Source organism: Zonotrichia leucophrys, chromosome 18 (genome assembly GCF_028769735.1).
Source record: "Zonotrichia leucophrys gambelii isolate GWCS_2022_RI chromosome 18, RI_Zleu_2.0, whole genome shotgun sequence".
In the NCBI taxonomy this organism is placed as follows: domain Eukaryota; kingdom Metazoa; phylum Chordata; class Aves; order Passeriformes; family Passerellidae; genus Zonotrichia; species Zonotrichia leucophrys.
In genome coordinates this window covers 819,805-836,759 of record NC_088187.1, presented here as the reverse complement: position 1 = coordinate 836,759, position 16,955 = coordinate 819,805, and the positions used below count along the sequence as shown (strand labels likewise).

The 16,955-nt window shown below is 64.1% G+C and overlaps 1 protein-coding gene across 1 annotated transcript; it reads left to right on the top strand.

Annotated features, from left to right (window-relative positions):
* The first annotated feature begins 5,222 nt into the window (after positions 1–5,222).
* Positions 5,223–16,523, top strand: USP43 (ubiquitin specific peptidase 43). Its single transcript, XM_064728881.1, has 15 exons — positions 5,223–5,765; positions 6,790–6,930; positions 8,545–8,645; positions 10,570–10,662; positions 10,832–10,967; positions 11,255–11,378; positions 13,156–13,318; positions 13,633–13,744; positions 13,897–14,000; positions 14,304–14,381; positions 14,457–14,586; positions 14,710–15,058; positions 15,331–15,471; positions 15,752–15,862; positions 15,934–16,523. The coding sequence occupies exons 1-15, from the start codon at positions 5,223–5,225 to the stop codon at positions 16,380–16,382; spliced, it is 2,775 nt and encodes a 924-aa protein (XP_064584951.1). The 3' UTR covers positions 16,383–16,523.
* Positions 16,524–16,955: the final 432 nt, after the last annotated feature.

Here is a 16,955-nt window from a genome sequence, read left to right as displayed (position 1 = left end):
AAGATCAGTGCCTGGGAAGTGATGCAAGGGAAGGATTTCTCTTGCAGGCATTGGAGACCTGGGAGAATTCTGTCATCAATTAGAATGCAGCAGAACAAAACGCTGCAGCCCTTAATGCTGAGGATCTCAGATGTTTCAGTTAATGGAGATGATTTATCTCCACACCTGCACTGACAGCTCTGGAAGGCACTGGGGACTGGCATTTAAAGGTGTCATTGCTTGGTTTTCCTCACGTGCCACTGACAGCATTTCCTGCTCACAGCACAGGGGGATCCTCTCAGCCTGTGCCCCTCTGCTGTCCATCAAACCCTGAGCAAATCCTCTTCCTTCTGCCTGAAACCCCTGCTCTCACTAATGGAGCCTTCAGCCCAGGAATCCAGGCAGAATCCCCTCCTCCTCTGGAGCCCCTGGTGCTGTGAGCCACAAACCCTCCAGCAGGTTCCACAGGCTCTGCAGCAGTGCTGGGGATCCAGGGCCAGCCCTGGAATGTGGGACAGGCTGGAAAACCTCTGTGCCTGTGTGGGGGAAAGAGCAGGGACCTGTGAGCCACCCAGGGGTGCCAGGAACTCTGGCACTGCAGCTCCCCTGGGGCAGAGTGTGGAGAAGGGTCAGGTTTGGAGATCGGGGCTCTGTTCTACCTCAGTAGAGCCATGCTGTCCCCATGGATCACCCCAAACCGGTCACTGCAGGAGGGGGAGAACCCACTGTAGAGCCAGAGTCCTGTGTTGGTGTGGCTGCTCCCAGAGCCACATTCCTACAGGAAACAGAGGCCATTCCCTCCCAGGCTGCTGCTCTGGGTGCCTCTGTCACCTTTCAGGCTTGTGCTCAGCTTGGCAGGACCTGTTCCCCTGTCCCTCCCATAATATCTCTGTTCCTCCCATCATATCCCTGTCCCATCTGGCACATCCCTGTGGGCACATCCCTGTCCCTCCCGGCACACCCCTGTCCCTCCTGGCACATCCCTGTCCCTCCCTGCACACCCCTGTCCCTCCCTACACATCCCTCCCTGCACACCCCTGTCCCTCCCTGCACACCCCTGTCCCTCCCTGCACATCCCTGTCCCTCCCTGCACACCCCTGTCCCTCCCTGCACATCCCTGTCCCTCCCTGCACATCCCTGTCCCTCCCGGCACATCCCTGTCCCTCCCTGCACACCCCTGTCCCTCCCTACACATCCCCCCCGCCGCTCTCACCTCTGCACCGTGCTCATTTACCCCTGGGACACCCCCGGGGTGAGGTTTCTGAGCTCCCCCAGCCCCGCTGAGCCCCGCTGAGCCCCGCTGAGCCCGGGGCACTGTCCAGGCACAATCCCCGCTCAGTGCTGCTGGATCCCAGCTCAGCTCCTGCTGGGGGATCACAGTCCCAGCTCACAGGATAATGGGTGGAAAGAGCCTGGAGACACCTGCTCAGTGAAGCACCAGGGATGGAGCAGATGCATTAAACCCGAGGGGAATTGCTGTGAACAAAGTGCAGGAGCTCCTGCAGCCCGGGGTTATCTGCTGCTTTCATTGGGAACCAGCGGAGCATGGCCAGCTCCATTCATCAGCCTGAGCCCTGCACAAGCAGCATTTCCCTGCCTCGATGCTGTCCTTCCTCAGAGACTCCCAAAAAAGGCAGGCCCCATGCATCTTTCATGGGGCACGGAATAACTCACTCTCCTATCTGTAATTCAATCCGAGCTGCAGAGGCTGGGGAGGGAGGGGATCCGGGGGGGAGATTTCTCTGCCTTGGGCCCAAAAACGGCTGCAGGCAGGGAGGGGGCAGGGAGGGCAGGGATGGGCAGGGATGGGCAGGGATGGGCAGGGATGGGCAGGGATGGGCAGGGAGGGGGCAGGGATGGGCAGGGATGGGCAGGGATGGGCAGGATGGGCAGGGATGGTGCAGGGATGGGGCAGGGATGGGGCAGGGATGGGGCAGGGATGGGCAGGGATGGGCAGGATGGCAGGGATGGGCAGGGATGGGGCAGGGATGGGCAGGGAGGGCAGGGATGGGCAGGGATGGGCAGGGATGGGCAGGGATGGGCAGGGAGGGGGCAGGGATGGGCAGGGATGGGCAGGGATGGGCAGGGAGGGGCAGGGATGGGCAGGGATGGGCAGGGATGGGCAGGGAGGGGGCAGTGCCAGCCCAGGCCGCTCCCCCAGCCCCTCCCGGGCTCCCCCAGCTGCCCCCAGGCTCGGAGGGGACAGGGCTGTTGAAAGCACATTTCCACTCCACAGCACAGATGTTTCCAGCCCGTGCCAAGAGAGCGGGAGAGGCTCAAAGAAAGCAAACATTGTCCCAGGGCAGAGCACAGTGAGCAGGGAGGAAAGTTTATCTCTTTTTTTGCTGTTATTATTATCACGATGATTTGGCAGCATGGAAATGGATTTCTCTGGGGCCTGAGTCAGTCCAGCTTGGATCAATTCGGGATTTTATCCTGAAATTCAAGTGCCTCCCTGGCACAGGGACTCTTGTCCATGCCCAGGGCTGTCCTGTCCCCGTGTCTCCCTAATCCAACCCAACCCCTCCGTGTTTTCATACCCATCCTGGCTGTCTGCTGTCCCGGGCAAGTTCATGCCATAACAAGGAATTTTCCAGCACAGGGACCAAGTGTTTCCATCCTTTCCTGATGTTTGACACTTGGATTTTGCCCACCCCACATTTGCTCTGAAGCCGAAGCAGGAAATGGCAGCTTGAGAGGCAGGAGCTGGAGAGAGGCAGGAGATCCCAAAAAAGGCATTTTAGGGAGAAAGTGCTGACGCAACCCAGCAGGGCCGGATGCTGCAGCGTTGATAAATATTTGATTCAGCCTGAATAGGAAGGCATCACGTTCAGAATGACCTGAAAAAGAGGGAAGATGACAAGTACAGTGCCACTGAAAGGCAGATTCACACGGTGAGCATTCCTGAGGCTCACTCCGCTGTGCAAACTGCCTTGGATTGGAATGCACTGGAGTTACCTGTGGGGCAGGCACCTCTGCCTGCTCCGGGCTGGGGGGAGGCACTGACAGCCAGGGGATGCCTCTGCCTATGCTTTTAAAGGCCCCGATTCAGTTTCCAGTCGTTGGCTGATGTGTGCTGTCAGGATTCCTGCACTGACATCAGGGGAGCAGCTGGGGGGCCTGAGAGGATCCTGGGATAAATGCTTTCACTACCCAAACCTCCTAATCCTGGCAGGACTGGGCTTTTGTGCATGACTGAGTTCACTCTCTCATTTTAAAGCCATTTCCCTTGGCTGTGTTTGTCAGCTCTCCCTTCCCATCCATCCCACCCTAACAAACACCAGGTTCTGACCCAGCCTGAGTTCAGCTCCTGCCTCTGGACTCTCCCCTCCCCTTGCTCTCCTTTAGGCTTTTCCTCGCCTTCCTTGAGGAGTTGCTTTGTGTTTCTGGCTGCCCTGAGCTCGGCAGGAGCTCTGCCTCTCCCTCCCTGGCTCGCGTGGGATGCTCGGGGCTCCAGTGTGCAGCCAAAAGCGGCCAGAGAGAAACAACAAGTGCTTTTCTCCTCAGTGAGCCGGGAGCTGCTCTAGATAAACCCATTCTTCCCACGCTGCATGAGGCACAACCTGCCCTTGTTAGAGAATTCAGCCAGGAAAGGCCCCGCAGCCCCACACGAGCGCTCTGGCAGATCCCAGTTCCCATCTCCTGGGTCTGCAGTGGGGTTTGCACTGGGGGGTGCTGCAGCAGGGCCAGGAGCCTGCCAGGCGTCCCAGGGAACACTCTGTGTATGGATTGTCACCTTTGGATAGGAGCAGGGAGGAACATTTTATCCTTTGGCTTTGTAATGATGGATTTCACAGCTCTGGCCAGGAGGATGTTGAGAAATGAGCTCCAGCAGTGGATGAAGAGTCAGCCCAGGAGTCAAACCTTTGAGCCTGGGGCTTTTGTAGATGGAATTTCAGCTCAGCCCAGAGTGCCTGGGCCAGAGAGAGCCCCGGCAGTGCCAGCAGCTTTCCTCGGGCAGGCTGGGAGCTGGGAGCCCCCATGGTGGTGGTGGGGCTCTGGGGGCCAGGGGCTGCCCTGAGCCCCTGCCCTGCATCCCCAGCCCAGAGCAGCTCCCCGGGCACAGAGACCACCCCTGGCAGGGCTCATCCATCCCCATTCCCATCTGCCCCGGAGGAAAGGCTGAGGGCCCGGGGTGGCCCCGGGTGGGAGCTGCAGTCCCCACAAGGCGGCTGCTCCCTCGGGGGGCTGTGAGGGGCAGGGGTGACCCCAGCCGGGCTCTCAGGGACATCCCGTGCCCATCAGGGCTGGCTGCGGGCGGGAGGAAACTCCGGCCGGGCTCAATCCTCTCTCCTGTCTGGATCAGCAGCTCCTGAGCCCGGCGCCACTCGCGGCAGAGCCGTCCCTGGGGATCCACGGGCGGCTGATCCCGCTCCATCTGCTCAGCATCGGCAGCTGCATTTAGCCTGAGCTCGCTCCAGGGGCAGCACACGGCCCTGTGCCCGATCCGTGGGCACCACACTGCTGCTGCCATCCTGTTATCCCCCCGGGGAGGTCACCGTCCTGTCATCACCCCGAGCTCACAGCCCGGCCCAGGGACACCTGCTCTGCGGGAGGAGGGACCGTGACACCCAACAGCACCGCCTGACCCTTCCTCTGTCACCCTGCCACACCTCCCGAACCCCAAACCGACACCAGGGTGTGGTGCCAGACAGTGAAGGGGGACAGGAGGCGGCCAAAGGCTCTGGACTCTGCCAGCCCGTTTTGTGACTCCTCTGTGCACAGGAACTGTCACTATGTCCCCAAGGCTCAGTGTGGAGGGTGCGGAGGTGACCATGGTGCCACTATCAGCTCAGAGTGCCCAGCGGGAGCAGAACTGGGGCATCCCCGAGTGCCGCTGTGACACCCTGAGGCGATGCTCAGGGCAGCAGGGACGGGACTGCCGGGAAAGGGGACAGAGGGACGGCTCACCCGGCTGGCACCGGGCGGTGCCGGGGTGACGCTAGGGACACCGGGGCGGGCGGGGCACGGCCGCCCGTGCCGGCGGCGGCACCTCCCGCTCCCCCCGCCTCCGCTCCGCTCCCTCTTCCTCCTCCTCCTCCTCCTGCCGTCTCCCTCTCCCGAGCCAGCCCGGCCGGGGGAGGAGCCGGCCGCGCACAAAACCTCCCGCCCGGCCCCTCCGGGCCCGCAGCGGCTCCGGCACCGGCGGCGCCCAGCGCCCAGAGCCCGCCCGGGGCCATGCGCGCCGCGGCGGGGCCGGGGCCGGCGGGGCCGGGGCAGGGGCAGGGCGGCCGCCCGCGGCCATGAGCGCGGCGGGGCCGGGGCCGGGGCCGGGGCAGGGCGGCGGCTCCGGGCGGCGGCGGCGGGCGGGGGCCGGCGGGGCGAGCCCGGCGGGGCGGCCGCGGGCGGGGGGCGGGCGGCGGCGGCGGGCGCTGCGCTCGCTGGGCTGCCTGGCCGGGCGGCTGCTCCGCACCTGGGCGCGCCTGGCCGGGGGCCGCGGGGGCCGCCGCGCCGCCCCCGAGGATGACGAGGGCGGGTTCCGGGGGGGCTCGCGGCGGCGGCTCGGCGGGGCGGCACCGGCGGCGGCCCCGGGGGGCGAGGCGGGAGCGGGCGAGGCAGGAGCGGGCGGCGGGGAGCGGCCGCCGGGCGCGCAGGGGCTGCGGAACCACGGCAACACCTGCTTCATGAACGCCGTGGTGCAGTGCCTGAGCAACACGGCGCCGCTGGCCGAGCGCCTGGCGCTGGGCCGGTACCGCGCCCGCGGAGAGGTCACGCACCGGCTGGCGGCCCTGGTCCGGGCGCTCTGGACCCGCGAGTACACCCCGCAGCTCTCCGCCGAGTTCAAGGTACCGAGCGGCCCCCGCCCCGCGGCCCCGGCTCACCCCGGCCCCAGCGGCATCCCCAGCGGCACCGGCACCGCCGCTCACAGCATCGGCACACCCGCTCACAGCATCGGCGAACCCCGCTCACAGCTTCCTCCAGCCCCCCGAACCCACTGACACCATTTCTAACTCCCTGAACCCCCTGACACCCTTCCCAGTCCTTCGAACCCACTGACACCCTTCCTAACGACCCCCCAAACCCCTGACACCCCTTCCCAACTCACATCATCTGCTCCCTTGCCTCACCCTCCCTGTGGACCCTGCCTTGCCGGACACCCCCGGCCCTGTTGCTGTCACCTCCCTCTGGCCTGGCCCCAGTCTCCGGAGCCCCCGGGGTGGGTGAGCTGCCAGCCCCGGCCGTGCCCAGAGCCCTGAGGCTGAGCTGGAGCCGGCTGGGATCACGGGGAAGGCAGGATGTTGTGCCAGGAGCCAAATTCAGTGGCCTCGGGCTCTGTCCCTGGGTGTGTCACACCTCTGCCAGTGTGCCAGGGCACAGGGTGTCAGGGGCATCCAGGGCACAGGGTGCCACGGGCACCGCAGCACGGCCAGCCTGGCATGACAGCTCCCCGCGCTCCGGGACACGTGTGCCCTGCCCGAGTGACATTTCCTCGGTGCTGCCAAGAAACTGAACTTTGCAAAGTGCCCGGGGGAGCTCCCGGGCAGCCGATCCTCGCCCTGGGATGGGCTACTCGGGATTGGTGCCACCGGAGCGCTCGGGGCAGGTGGGACCCGAGGGTCCCCATGGCTGAACCTGCCCGCCTGGGCCTCATTGCGGTTTTCCCTGTGTCCCCTCCTGGCCGCTGGAAGCTGGGGCACCACAGAGCCTCTGTCTCTGTCCCCCCTGCTCTGCTGGCCCCGGGGTGGCCGAGATATCCCTGCAGAGGCAGGACAGGGCAGCGGCTGTTGCAGGGATGGAGCAGGGGTGGTTTTGGGGTGGGTGCTGAGCATGAACCCGTTGATCAGCGACCGCCCCGCCCGTGTCCTGCAGAACATCGTCTCCAAGCACAGCTCGCAGTTCCGGGGCAATGCTCAGCACGACGCGCTCGAGTTCCTGCTCTGGCTGCTGGACCGAATGCACGAGGACCTGGGCGCCGCCTCCCCGGCCCAGCAGAGCCGCGGCCCCGCGCAGGTGGGTGCCCCCGGCTCGGGAGGGGCGTTCGGGCCCGGGCTGGGACCGGGGACACCGGGATGCGGTGCCAGGCGGTGGATGGAGCTGGGCCCCGCCCCGGAGGGGACAGGGATGCTGTGGTTCGAGGTGGGAGCCGAGACTGGCAGGGGTTGGAGTGCTGGGAGAATGGGGGATGTCGGCAGGAGCCATCCAGCTGAGCATCCCGGCTCTGGGAGCATCCTGGTCCTTGGATGAGGAGGAGATGCAGCCCCCCCGTCTCTCCCTGCCTCCAGCTAAGCTCGCTGTAATTACAGCTCGGCGGCTTTGCTGCTGGCAAAATGAGTAATTAAGTCTTCCTCAATCCATCTGCGCTCAGGCATTGCCCTGGCCCTGGCCCTCCCTGCCTCCTCCTGCCGCCTCCTTCCCACTCCTTCCCTGCTCCTTCCCGGCTCCTTCCCCGCCTGCTGCTGCCCGCCGGGCGCCGCCTGTTGCAGGAGATGGATTTGAGCTGTTGCTGTTTGACCCGTGAGCTCAGCCCAGCACTGAGCTCTCCCTGCTTTGGGGGTGACACCCACCCCAGCACTGAGCTGTCCCTGCTCTGGGGGTGACTTCCAGCCCAGCACTGAGCTCTCCCTGCTCTGGGGGTGACTTCCAGCCCAGCACTGAGCTCTCCCCGCTTTGGGGTGACCCCCAGCCCAGCCTCCAGCCCAGCTCTGTAGCTCAGGGACAGCCTGGCTGTGGTGCCCATCTCCAGAGTCTCTGGAGAGCCTTTGCTGCCTGGCCAGGGCCCTGCAGCCAATCCCTGCCCTGACCTGAGCTGCCCTCAACCCTGCCACCTTCCCTGGCACACCTGGATGCCCCAGGCTTTTTGGGAAAGCCTGGCAGCTCCTGTTAAATGTCAGGTGCCCACGTGTGCCATGAGCTGTGGTGTGACACTGGCTGTGCCACCTGGAGGCTGTGCCACCTGGCTCTCGGGAGGGGACCCTTGGTATGTCCCTCAGCGCCTGTGGTTTTGCCTGCCATCCCCCAGGTTTGGCTCCTTTTGGTGATGCCACCCGAGTGTCATCCACATGCCCCTGTCCTTGGGGAGGGATGCCTGGCAGGGGTGGGACCCCCAATAAGTGTCTGAGGTGAGGGGGGACCAAAGTGGGCACCAAGGCTTGGCTGCCAGGAAGGCAGGAGGAGGAGGAGCACCCCTTGGGTTTTTGGGGAATTCTGGGGGCCCTGTAGGGCACAGACACCATCCAGGTCCCCTCTCAGCCACACCAGATGGACCCTAGTGCCAGGCATACCGTCAGGACACGTCAGCCTCAGCAGGACCTGGTGCCAGCAGATGGCATTGAGGAAAATCCACCTCTCGGCCAAAATCCTCAGTGATTTTCAATCTTACTCATTGAGACACAAGAAAGTCACTGTCTTACCCCAGAACAGCTCAGGGTTTTTACTGACACTGCCTGGAGGGTGCAGCAGTGCCAGGCAGGGAGGTGCCAGAGTCTCTTTGGCATCACCTTCAGCCCATCCTCGTGCCATAGGGACACCAAAGCTGGGCTTGGTTCCCTAGGACGTGTCCCTGACCCCTGAAGGACATGCCCTCACCCCGTCACCTCACTCATCACTTGTCTCTTGCCCCTGCAGCCTGGCAAGGACGGAAGCAGCAGTGCCAGCAGGTCCCCCCCTGGCACACAGCACCCCCGTGGGCAGAGCTTCGTGCAGAGCCACTTCCAGGCCCAGTACAGGTCAGTGGGGCACAGATCCTGCCACAGGAGCCTTTAGCCTTCTGTGAGCCCTGGGTGGGCACTGTGAGCCCAGGGAAGGCATGAAATGGGGAGGATATCCATCCATCCATCCATCCATCCATCCATCCATCCATCCATCCATCTTTCCATCATCCATCCATCCATCCATCCATCCATCATCCATCCATCCATCATCCATCCATCCATCCATCCATCCATCCCTCCATCATCCATCCATCCATCCATCTTTCCATCATCCATCCATCCATCCATCCATCCATCCATCCATCCCGCCATCCATCCATCCATCCATCCCTCCATCATCCATCTCTCCATCATCCATCCATCCCTCCATCATCCATCATCCATCCCTCCATCCATCATCCATCCATCCCTCCATCCATCCATCCATCCCTCCATCCATCATCCCTCCATCCATCCTCCATCCATCCCTCCATCCATCCTCCATCCATCCCTCCATCCATCCATCCATCCATCCATCCATCCCTCCATCCCTCCATCCATCATCCATCCATCCCTCCATCCATCCATCCATCCATCCATCCATCCATCCATCCATCCATCCATCCATCTATCATCCATCCATCCATCCATCCCTCCATCCATCATCCCTCCATCCATCCTCCATCCATCCCTCCATCCATCCTCCATCCATCCCTCCATCCATCCATCCCTCCATCCCTCCATCTGTCATCCATCCATCCCTCCATCCATCATCCATCCATCCCTCCATCATCCATCATCCATCCATCCCTCCATCCATCCATCCATCCATCCATCCATCCATCCATCCATCCATCCATCATCTATCCATCATCCATCCATCCATCCATCCATCCATCCATCCATCCATCCATCCATCCATCATCCATCCCACCCACCCCAGCCATGGCTGCTGCTTCCCCTACAAGCAGGTGAAAGTGTCCAAGGCCAGGTTGGACAGGGCTGGAGTGACCTGCTCCAATGGCAGTGTCCGTGCCCATGCTGGTGTCCCTGCCCATGGCGTTTTCCTGCCCACAGCTGCACCTCTGCCACAGGACTCGGGATTATTCCAGAGCCCCAGCACAAGGGTGCCCCGCTATGGGCACCTTCACCAGCCTGGCACTCGTGAGATGCTCAGGCCACCCTGTCCCCAAGCCACGACACCACAGGCAGCAGGGCACACATCTGGCATCACAAGCCCTGCCTCCTCACTCAGTTAATCCCTCGTCCTATATATGCAAAAGGCACTTTAATTATCCCTGTTCCACGTGCCAGAGCCGTCTGTGCGCTAAAGGATTATTAATTCCTGTGGCTGTTTCCCAGGGAGCTCAGTGGCTCTTCAAGGTGACAAATAAAGAGGACTTGGGATTTTGCTTTGGATTTTAATTCATTTTTCCCCTTTCTGTTGAACAAAAAGGCAGGGGGAAAAAAGAAATTAGAAACAAACAAACAAAACAGCCCCCCCAAAAATAAAACCAAACCAAACAAAAAACAACAAAACAAACAAATTAAGAAGAATCAGCAGTAGGTGGTTGTTGGTACCTGGGATGATGGATTTGGTGTGTGGTGTCTGGGATGGTGGATTTGGGCTGTGGTACCTGGGACAATGGATTTGGGCTGTGGTACCTGGGATGGTGGATTTGGGCTGTGGTACCTGATATGATGGATTTGGGGTGTGGTTGCTGGGACGGTGGATTTGGGCTGTGGTACCTGGGACAATGGATTTGGGCTGTGGTACCTGGGATGGTGGATTTGCGCTGTGGTACCTGATATGATGGATTTGGGGTGTGGTTGCTGGGACGGTGGATTTGGGGTGTGGTTGCTGGGATGGTGGGTTTGGGCTGCGGTACCTGGGATCAGCCCCAGGGTGGGCTCTCGGGGGCTGTGCCCGCTGTGCTGACGCTGCCCATCCATCTGCCAGGTCCTCCCTCACGTGCCCTCACTGCCTGAAGCAGAGCAACACCTTCGACCCCTTCCTGTGCATCTCGCTGCCCATCCCGCTGCGCCAGACCAGGTGAGCCCGCATGACGGCTGTTCCGAGCACAGCAATTTGCATTTTTGGGGGTAAATAACGAACGCGGAGGCGGCGGCAGCCCCGGGGCAGGCGGCAGCGGTGCCCGGTGGGTGTGTGCCATGCGGGGCTGCCCCGGCTGTGCTGAGCCGTGTCCTCGCCGTGTCCCCAGGGCTCTGAACGTCACGCTGGTGCTGCAGTGCGAGCGCTGGCGCTTCGTGCGGGTGGGCCTGGCCGTGCCGCTGCTGGGCACCGTGGCCGACCTGCGGGAGATGGTGGCGCGGGAGGGCCGCGTCCCCGCCGAGCAGGTAACGGGCGGGCGGGGAGCGGGGCCCGGGGAGCACAGCGCAGAGCGGGGAGGGGAGCGCGGGGAGCGGGGCACGGGGAGCGGAGCGGGAGCGGGGCGGGGGAGGAGCGGGGCACAGGGAGCGGAGAGGGGCGCGGGGAGCGGGGCACGGGGTGCCGGGAGCGGAGCGGCGCAGGGAGCGGGGAGAGGGGCGCGGGGAGCGGGGATCAGAGCGGGGAGGGGGCACGGGGAGCGGGTAGCGGGGTTTGGGGCCGGCCCGCGCGGTGCTGCTGAGCGCCCGTCCCGCAGGTGATCCTGGCCGAGGTGTCCCCGCGGGGCCTCCTGCGCTCGCTCTCGGACCCCGAGGCGCTGCGGGCGGCCGGCGAGGCCGCGCCCGTCTACGCCTTCCAGCCGCCGCCCGCCCGCCGCGCAGGTACCGCCGCGCGCTGCCATTGGCTGCGGCTACCGGCCTGCCCCGCGGCGATTGGCTGGGAGCTCCCGGGCTGTGCTGGGATTGGCGCTGGGCGGGGGGCGGGAACGACCCTGTAATTGGCGGGAGGCCGTGGATCCCTCACTGTGATTGGTGGGAGGGAGTGGATCCCTCACTGTGATTGGTGGGAGGGAGTGGATCCCTCACTGTGATTGGTGGGAGGTGATGGATCCCCTCATTGGGATTGGTGGGGCATGGATTCTCCCTGCTGTGATTGGTCAGAGGCAGCTGCACCCCACCGGGAATAGGGGAGGCAGTTTCTGTCAGGATTAGTGGGAAATGGACCTCTTTGGCTGGGATTGGTGGGAGCTGTGTCCTCTCTGCTGGGATTGGTGGGAACGGCGGTGCTGGGCAGGGCTGTATGTCATGGTTTGAGCCTGGCACAGAGCCAGTGCCCCCCATGAAAATGCCTCACCCTGGTGTCTGCTGTGAGATGTGACCAGGAATAAGCAAAACAGGCTCCAACTTAAACATAAAGAACACTTTATTACCTACACTACAGGAAAATAGGGAGAGACTATAAGGAAAAGGAAAAAAAAAAAAAAGAAATTGAAAACCTTACAAAAAAGCCACTTTCCTCCTCCCCACTCCCTGACTTTCCCAATCCGATACATTCTCCCAAAACACCCAGCCTTGGCCCCACACTTTAGTATACTCAAACATCAGTTCATGAAGAGGAAAGGAGTCCTTCTTGTTCCATAGGCTTCTCCTGGAAACACACTGAAACCTCGTGTGCTTCTCTGTCACTTCGGCACCGCCCGGAAAAAAAAGTCCTTTTGCCGCTTGTGACATGTTCCTTCCATGCTCAGTGCTCTCACCACTGCGCATGGCCAGAGCTGCTTCTAGGGTTGTCTTTCAAGGATGCCTTGTCTCACTCCAAAAAGGCACAGTCTCTGCCTTTGGGACATCTGTCCCCCCCATATTTTTCCAACCCCCTGGGGCCGGGGGGTCCTCACGAAGAACCTTCCTGGTTTTGAGGCACTGCCTCCCCCTAAATGCAGTCTGTGTCACAGGAACAACTGAGTCCATAGCCACGAGAAAAGTCCAGCCAAAAGGCCACTCCAAATCATCTCTCCCCATCCAATCATCTCCACATTCTTCGGGCCAGGTCTTTGTCTTATCTCATCTCTTATCTCCCTTCTTATTCAGCTTCGAGGAGGATTAGCATTTTTGCAAGGCCCCAATCATGCAAGAAAGGGTTAAAAGTTTTCAGTCTCTGTCGGTCCGGAGCGACTCCCACGCACGCCGCCCACACGCTGCCGCTCCGGCCGGGCACTCTCCCTCCTTCTCCTCCTGGCTGGCTGCTCTCCTGGGGGGGCTGGCTGCCCGAGGGCTGACTCTCTGGGATCTTCCACCCTTCCATCCTCGAAGCCCCCGAGGCCCCCTCAACCCCATCTCTGTCCAGGCCCCGGGCCTACCGCATGGCCGGCCCCTCCCCCGCCCAGCAGCAACAGGCTGGGCGGGGGAGAGAGATCTGAACTCCTCGCCGCGATGTCCAAAAGAGAGAGTTCCAAGGGCAGTGCCTTGCTTTTAACCCCTGTGTATTCTCGGAGGTGTGTCCAAACCCCACTGGCTACACCAGGTGTCAGTATGAAACTCAGAACATCCATTGGTTTGACCACAGCTTCCAGAATTCCCACTCCTTCCTGGTCAAACCACGACACTGTAGCACTAATTAACCCACTGCTAACAAGAGCCCCTCGTTTCCCTCATTCCGCAGGGTGTCCACGCAGCCTCCCCACATCCCCCGCGGTGCCACGGCCGGAGGGGCCGCGCTTGCTGTCCAGCGCTGCCCGCTCCTCCGACTGCCTGCACCGCGCGCCCGGCGGCCGCATCCTGCTGCTGCTCTGCAACACGGCGGGCACGGGGCCGCAGCTCGCCAGGTACCCCACCTGCCTGCCTCCCACCTGCCCCCTGCCTGCCACCTGCCTGCCACCCTGTCCTGCCACCTGCCTGCCCCCTGCCTGCCACCCACCTGCCCCCTGCCTGCCCCCTGCCTGCCCCCTGCCTGCTACCCTGTCCTGCCACCCTATCCTGCTCCCTGCCTGCCCCCTGCCTGCCACACTGTCCTGCCACCCTGTCCTGCCCCCTGCCTCCCACCTCCCTGCCACCTGCCTGCCACCCTGTCCTGCCATCCTGTCCCGCCCCCTTCTCACCCATGTGACACCCAGCCCATGTCCCTGCTGCCTGTGCCCAGGTTTGGGCCGCCACTGGTGCTGCGGGAGGAGCGCGGCGTCTCCTGGGAGCAGCTGCAGCAGAACATCCTGGCCCAGTTGAGGGGGGTCCTGCGGGGAGAGGTCCGGCCACAGGTGAGCCCAGGGAACAGCCCTGTGCCCTCAAAGCCATCCAAATTCGGGGGCTGTGTTTGCCCCGTGTCCCAAGGCCTGGCTTGGCCAGGTGCTGCTGCTGGGCAGGGGATCCCTGTCCCCTGGTGGCCCCACAGCCCCCTCTCCCCTCACAGGGCACAGGAGCCCTTTTCCGGATCCGCCTGGCCGGGGGCTCGGCCCCCTGCACCTACCTGTCCCCTCAGGATCCCCATCCTCTCTGCCACCCTGCCATCGACAGGTAAGGGGCTGCAGGGACAGGACTGTCCCCAGGATGTCCCCTCAACCCCTGGGGGTGGTTAGTGGCATCACCATGAGTGGGCACAGGGTCCCTGTGCATGGCTGTGTTGTCACCATGGGTGCCCAGTGGTGACACCTTGGGTGGCCACAGTGTGGTCACTCTGCTGCCCCAGCACTGGGTCCCCAGCCCAGTGTTCCCAGTGTGGAAGGTGCTGGCTGTCCCTGCCTGCCACCACGGGCTGGCAAGGAGGTGTCCCCATGGGGACAGGGGTTCTGGGGACATCTCACCCTGTCCTCCCCTCAGGGCCCTGCAGCTGTGCGGGGCCGGGGGCCCTCCCCACGTGAGGCTGACAGTGGAGTGGGACATGAGCACCAAAGAGCGGTAAGTCCCCTGTGCCCGGGCTGAGGGGACACCCTGGCATTGGAGTCACCCTCAGTGGTGACGTGCCCCCCCCAGGCTGTTTGGGAGCATCCAGGAGGAGGTGGTGCAGGATGCAGAGAGCGTGAGGCGGCAGCAGCAGGCGCACGGGCAGCAGCACAGCTGCACCCTGGATGAATGCTTCCAGCTCTACACCAAGGAGGAGCAGGTACGGGCACCTCTGGCAAGCCCATGCCCTGCCCACCCTGGCACAGGGGCTGCAGTGCTGGGGGTGGCTGTGGAGCTGCCGGGGGTGACAGGGAGGGAGGTGGCCATGACGTGGTGTCCCCAGCTGGCCCCGGACGATGCCTGGCGCTGCCCGCACTGCAAGGTGCCCCAGCAGGGCACGGTGAAGCTCAGCCTGTGGACACTGCCCGACATCCTCATCATCCACCTGAAGCGCTTCCGGCAGGTGGCCGAGCAGCGGCACAAGCTCACCACGCTGGTGAGGTTCCCGCTGCGGGGCCTGGACATGGCCCCGCACGTGGCACAGCGGGGCCAGCCCGGGGGGCAGCTCCTGGGGCGCTGGGTGCCCTGGCAGCCCACCCTGTGCCTGCCCCCGGGCTGCCCCCGAGACCACCTGTACGACCTGTACGCCGTCTGCAACCACCATGGCAGCATGCAGGGCGGCCACTACACCGGTGAGCTGGGACACTGGGACAGGAGGTATAATGGGGGTGCCTGGGGATGCTGTGGGGGTGCCATGGGGCAGGGCAGAGGGGAACCGGGGGGCAGGGGACATTCAGGATGGCACTCCAGCCACCCCATGGCACCGGGATGTGTCCCCCAGCACCGTCACTCCCTTGGTGTATCCCTGCACCATGGGGCTCCTGGTCCGCTCTGCACCCTGGGGCTGGGGGCATCCAGGGACAGAGCCCCTGTCACCGCTCACCCCGTGCCCCCTCGCCCCCAGCGTTCTGCTGCAACGCCCTGGACGGGCGCTGGTACAGCTACGACGACAGCCGGGTGGAGTGGGTGCGCGAGGCCGAGGTGAGCACCCGCAGCGCCTACATCCTGTTCTACCAGCGCCGCCGCGCCGCCGGCTCCGGCACGGGTGAGTCCCAGATCCCTGCTCCCACACCCTGGCACTGCCGCGTGCTCACACACAGCCCCACGTGTGACCCACACCCGTGTGCACACGCCTGCCTCTGCCCCCTGCACACGTGTGCACACAGACCTGCTGCGCCATCCTTACGCGTGTGAGCATCCTCAGCCCACCCTGTCCCATCCCCCAGCTCACCCCCAGCCCATCCTGTCCTACCCTGTCCCACGCCCCGCTCCCCGCGCTGGGTCCCCCCGGTCGGTGCCCCCGGCCCACGCCCCGCTCCCCGCAGGCTCCGCCGCCGCCGCGGGGCATTGGGTGTTCCGCCTGGCCGCCTCCGAGCCCCGCGCCGACCCCCGCACCGACCCCGACCCCTCGGGCTCCGTCGCCGCCCCGGAGAACGGTGAGACTCAGGATGCCGGGTCCCGGTGCCCGCCGCGCCCCCCGCCCGCCCTGACCGTGCTTTCCCCGCAGGCGGGTTCGAGGCGCGGCCCTCGGTGCGGGGTCTGCAGGGGCTGCACGGTCGCAGCCTCAGCGTCCGGACCGTCCCCGCCGGACCCGTGGGACAGGGGGAGCCGGGCGCCCCCCGCGCCCCCCGCCGGCTCCGCCGGGCCGCCAGCGCCGAGGGGACCCCGCGCCGGCCGCCGCCGGGAGCCGGCAGCAGCCCCGGGGCCGCGGGGCCGCGGAGGGACGCGGGTGTGCCCCCGGGCCGCTGCCCCCCCGGCCCCTCGGCGCTGGGGCGGTCGCGGAGCTCGGCCAGCCTGCCCCCCCGGGCCGAGGGGGCGCTGCGCAGATCCGCCTCGCTGGGCAGGACCGCGGCGGGGCCGCCACTGTCCCGCGGTCCCCCCGGGGCCACCCTGCAGCGGGGCCGGCAGCCCCCCGGGCCCCTGCGGCCCTCGGCCGTGCCCGAGTCCAGCTTCTGAGCCATGGATGGGAGCACCACCCCAGCAGCTGTACAGCAGGTCCTGGACGGATCGGGGAGCTCCCCAACAGGAGTGTCTCACCACAAGGGTGCCTGAACCAGGGATCCCAAACCGCAAGGGTGTCTGAAGCAGGGATCCCAAACCAGGGACATCCCGACCTGGGGGCTCCCAGCCCAGGGACTTCTGAGCTGGGGGAAAACCAAACCAGGCTACCCTGACCCAGAGGCTCCCAAATGGAATCCTGACATGGGGGGTCCTGCCTGACCCAGGGCACCCCGGGTCCCGATCCGGAAGCATTCCAAACAAGGACCATCCCTAGCTGGGGGTTTCAGACCCGGGTTCATCCCAAAGTGGTGACTCTGAACCCGGGGATCTCCCAGCTCGGGGCCATCCCAAACAGGGCAGGCGGGTGCATGGTCCCCAGCTCTGCAGCACCAGAGTATTTATTGTACCAGGAGAGTTTTATTCAGAGACGCTTTTTGTTTTCTAAAAGGCGACTATTTGAGGGTGGGGGGTCCCCCACACCTCGGTCTATGCAATCCCCGATTCCTGCAGCCAGCTTTTGTACGGGGC

Excerpts from the sequence above, each read along its gene's own strand:
- USP43 (XM_064728881.1), top strand. The coding sequence starts at position 5,223 with ATGAGCGCGGCGGGGCCGGGGCCGGGGCCGGGGCAGGGCGGCGGCTCC. Across the intron at positions 10,968-11,254 it reads GCCGCGTCCCCGCCGAGCAG|GTGATCCTGGCCGAGGTGTC; the intron begins GTAACGGGCGGG and ends CCCGTCCCGCAG. Across the intron at positions 14,587-14,709 it reads TCTACACCAAGGAGGAGCAG|CTGGCCCCGGACGATGCCTG; the intron begins GTACGGGCACCT and ends TGGTGTCCCCAG.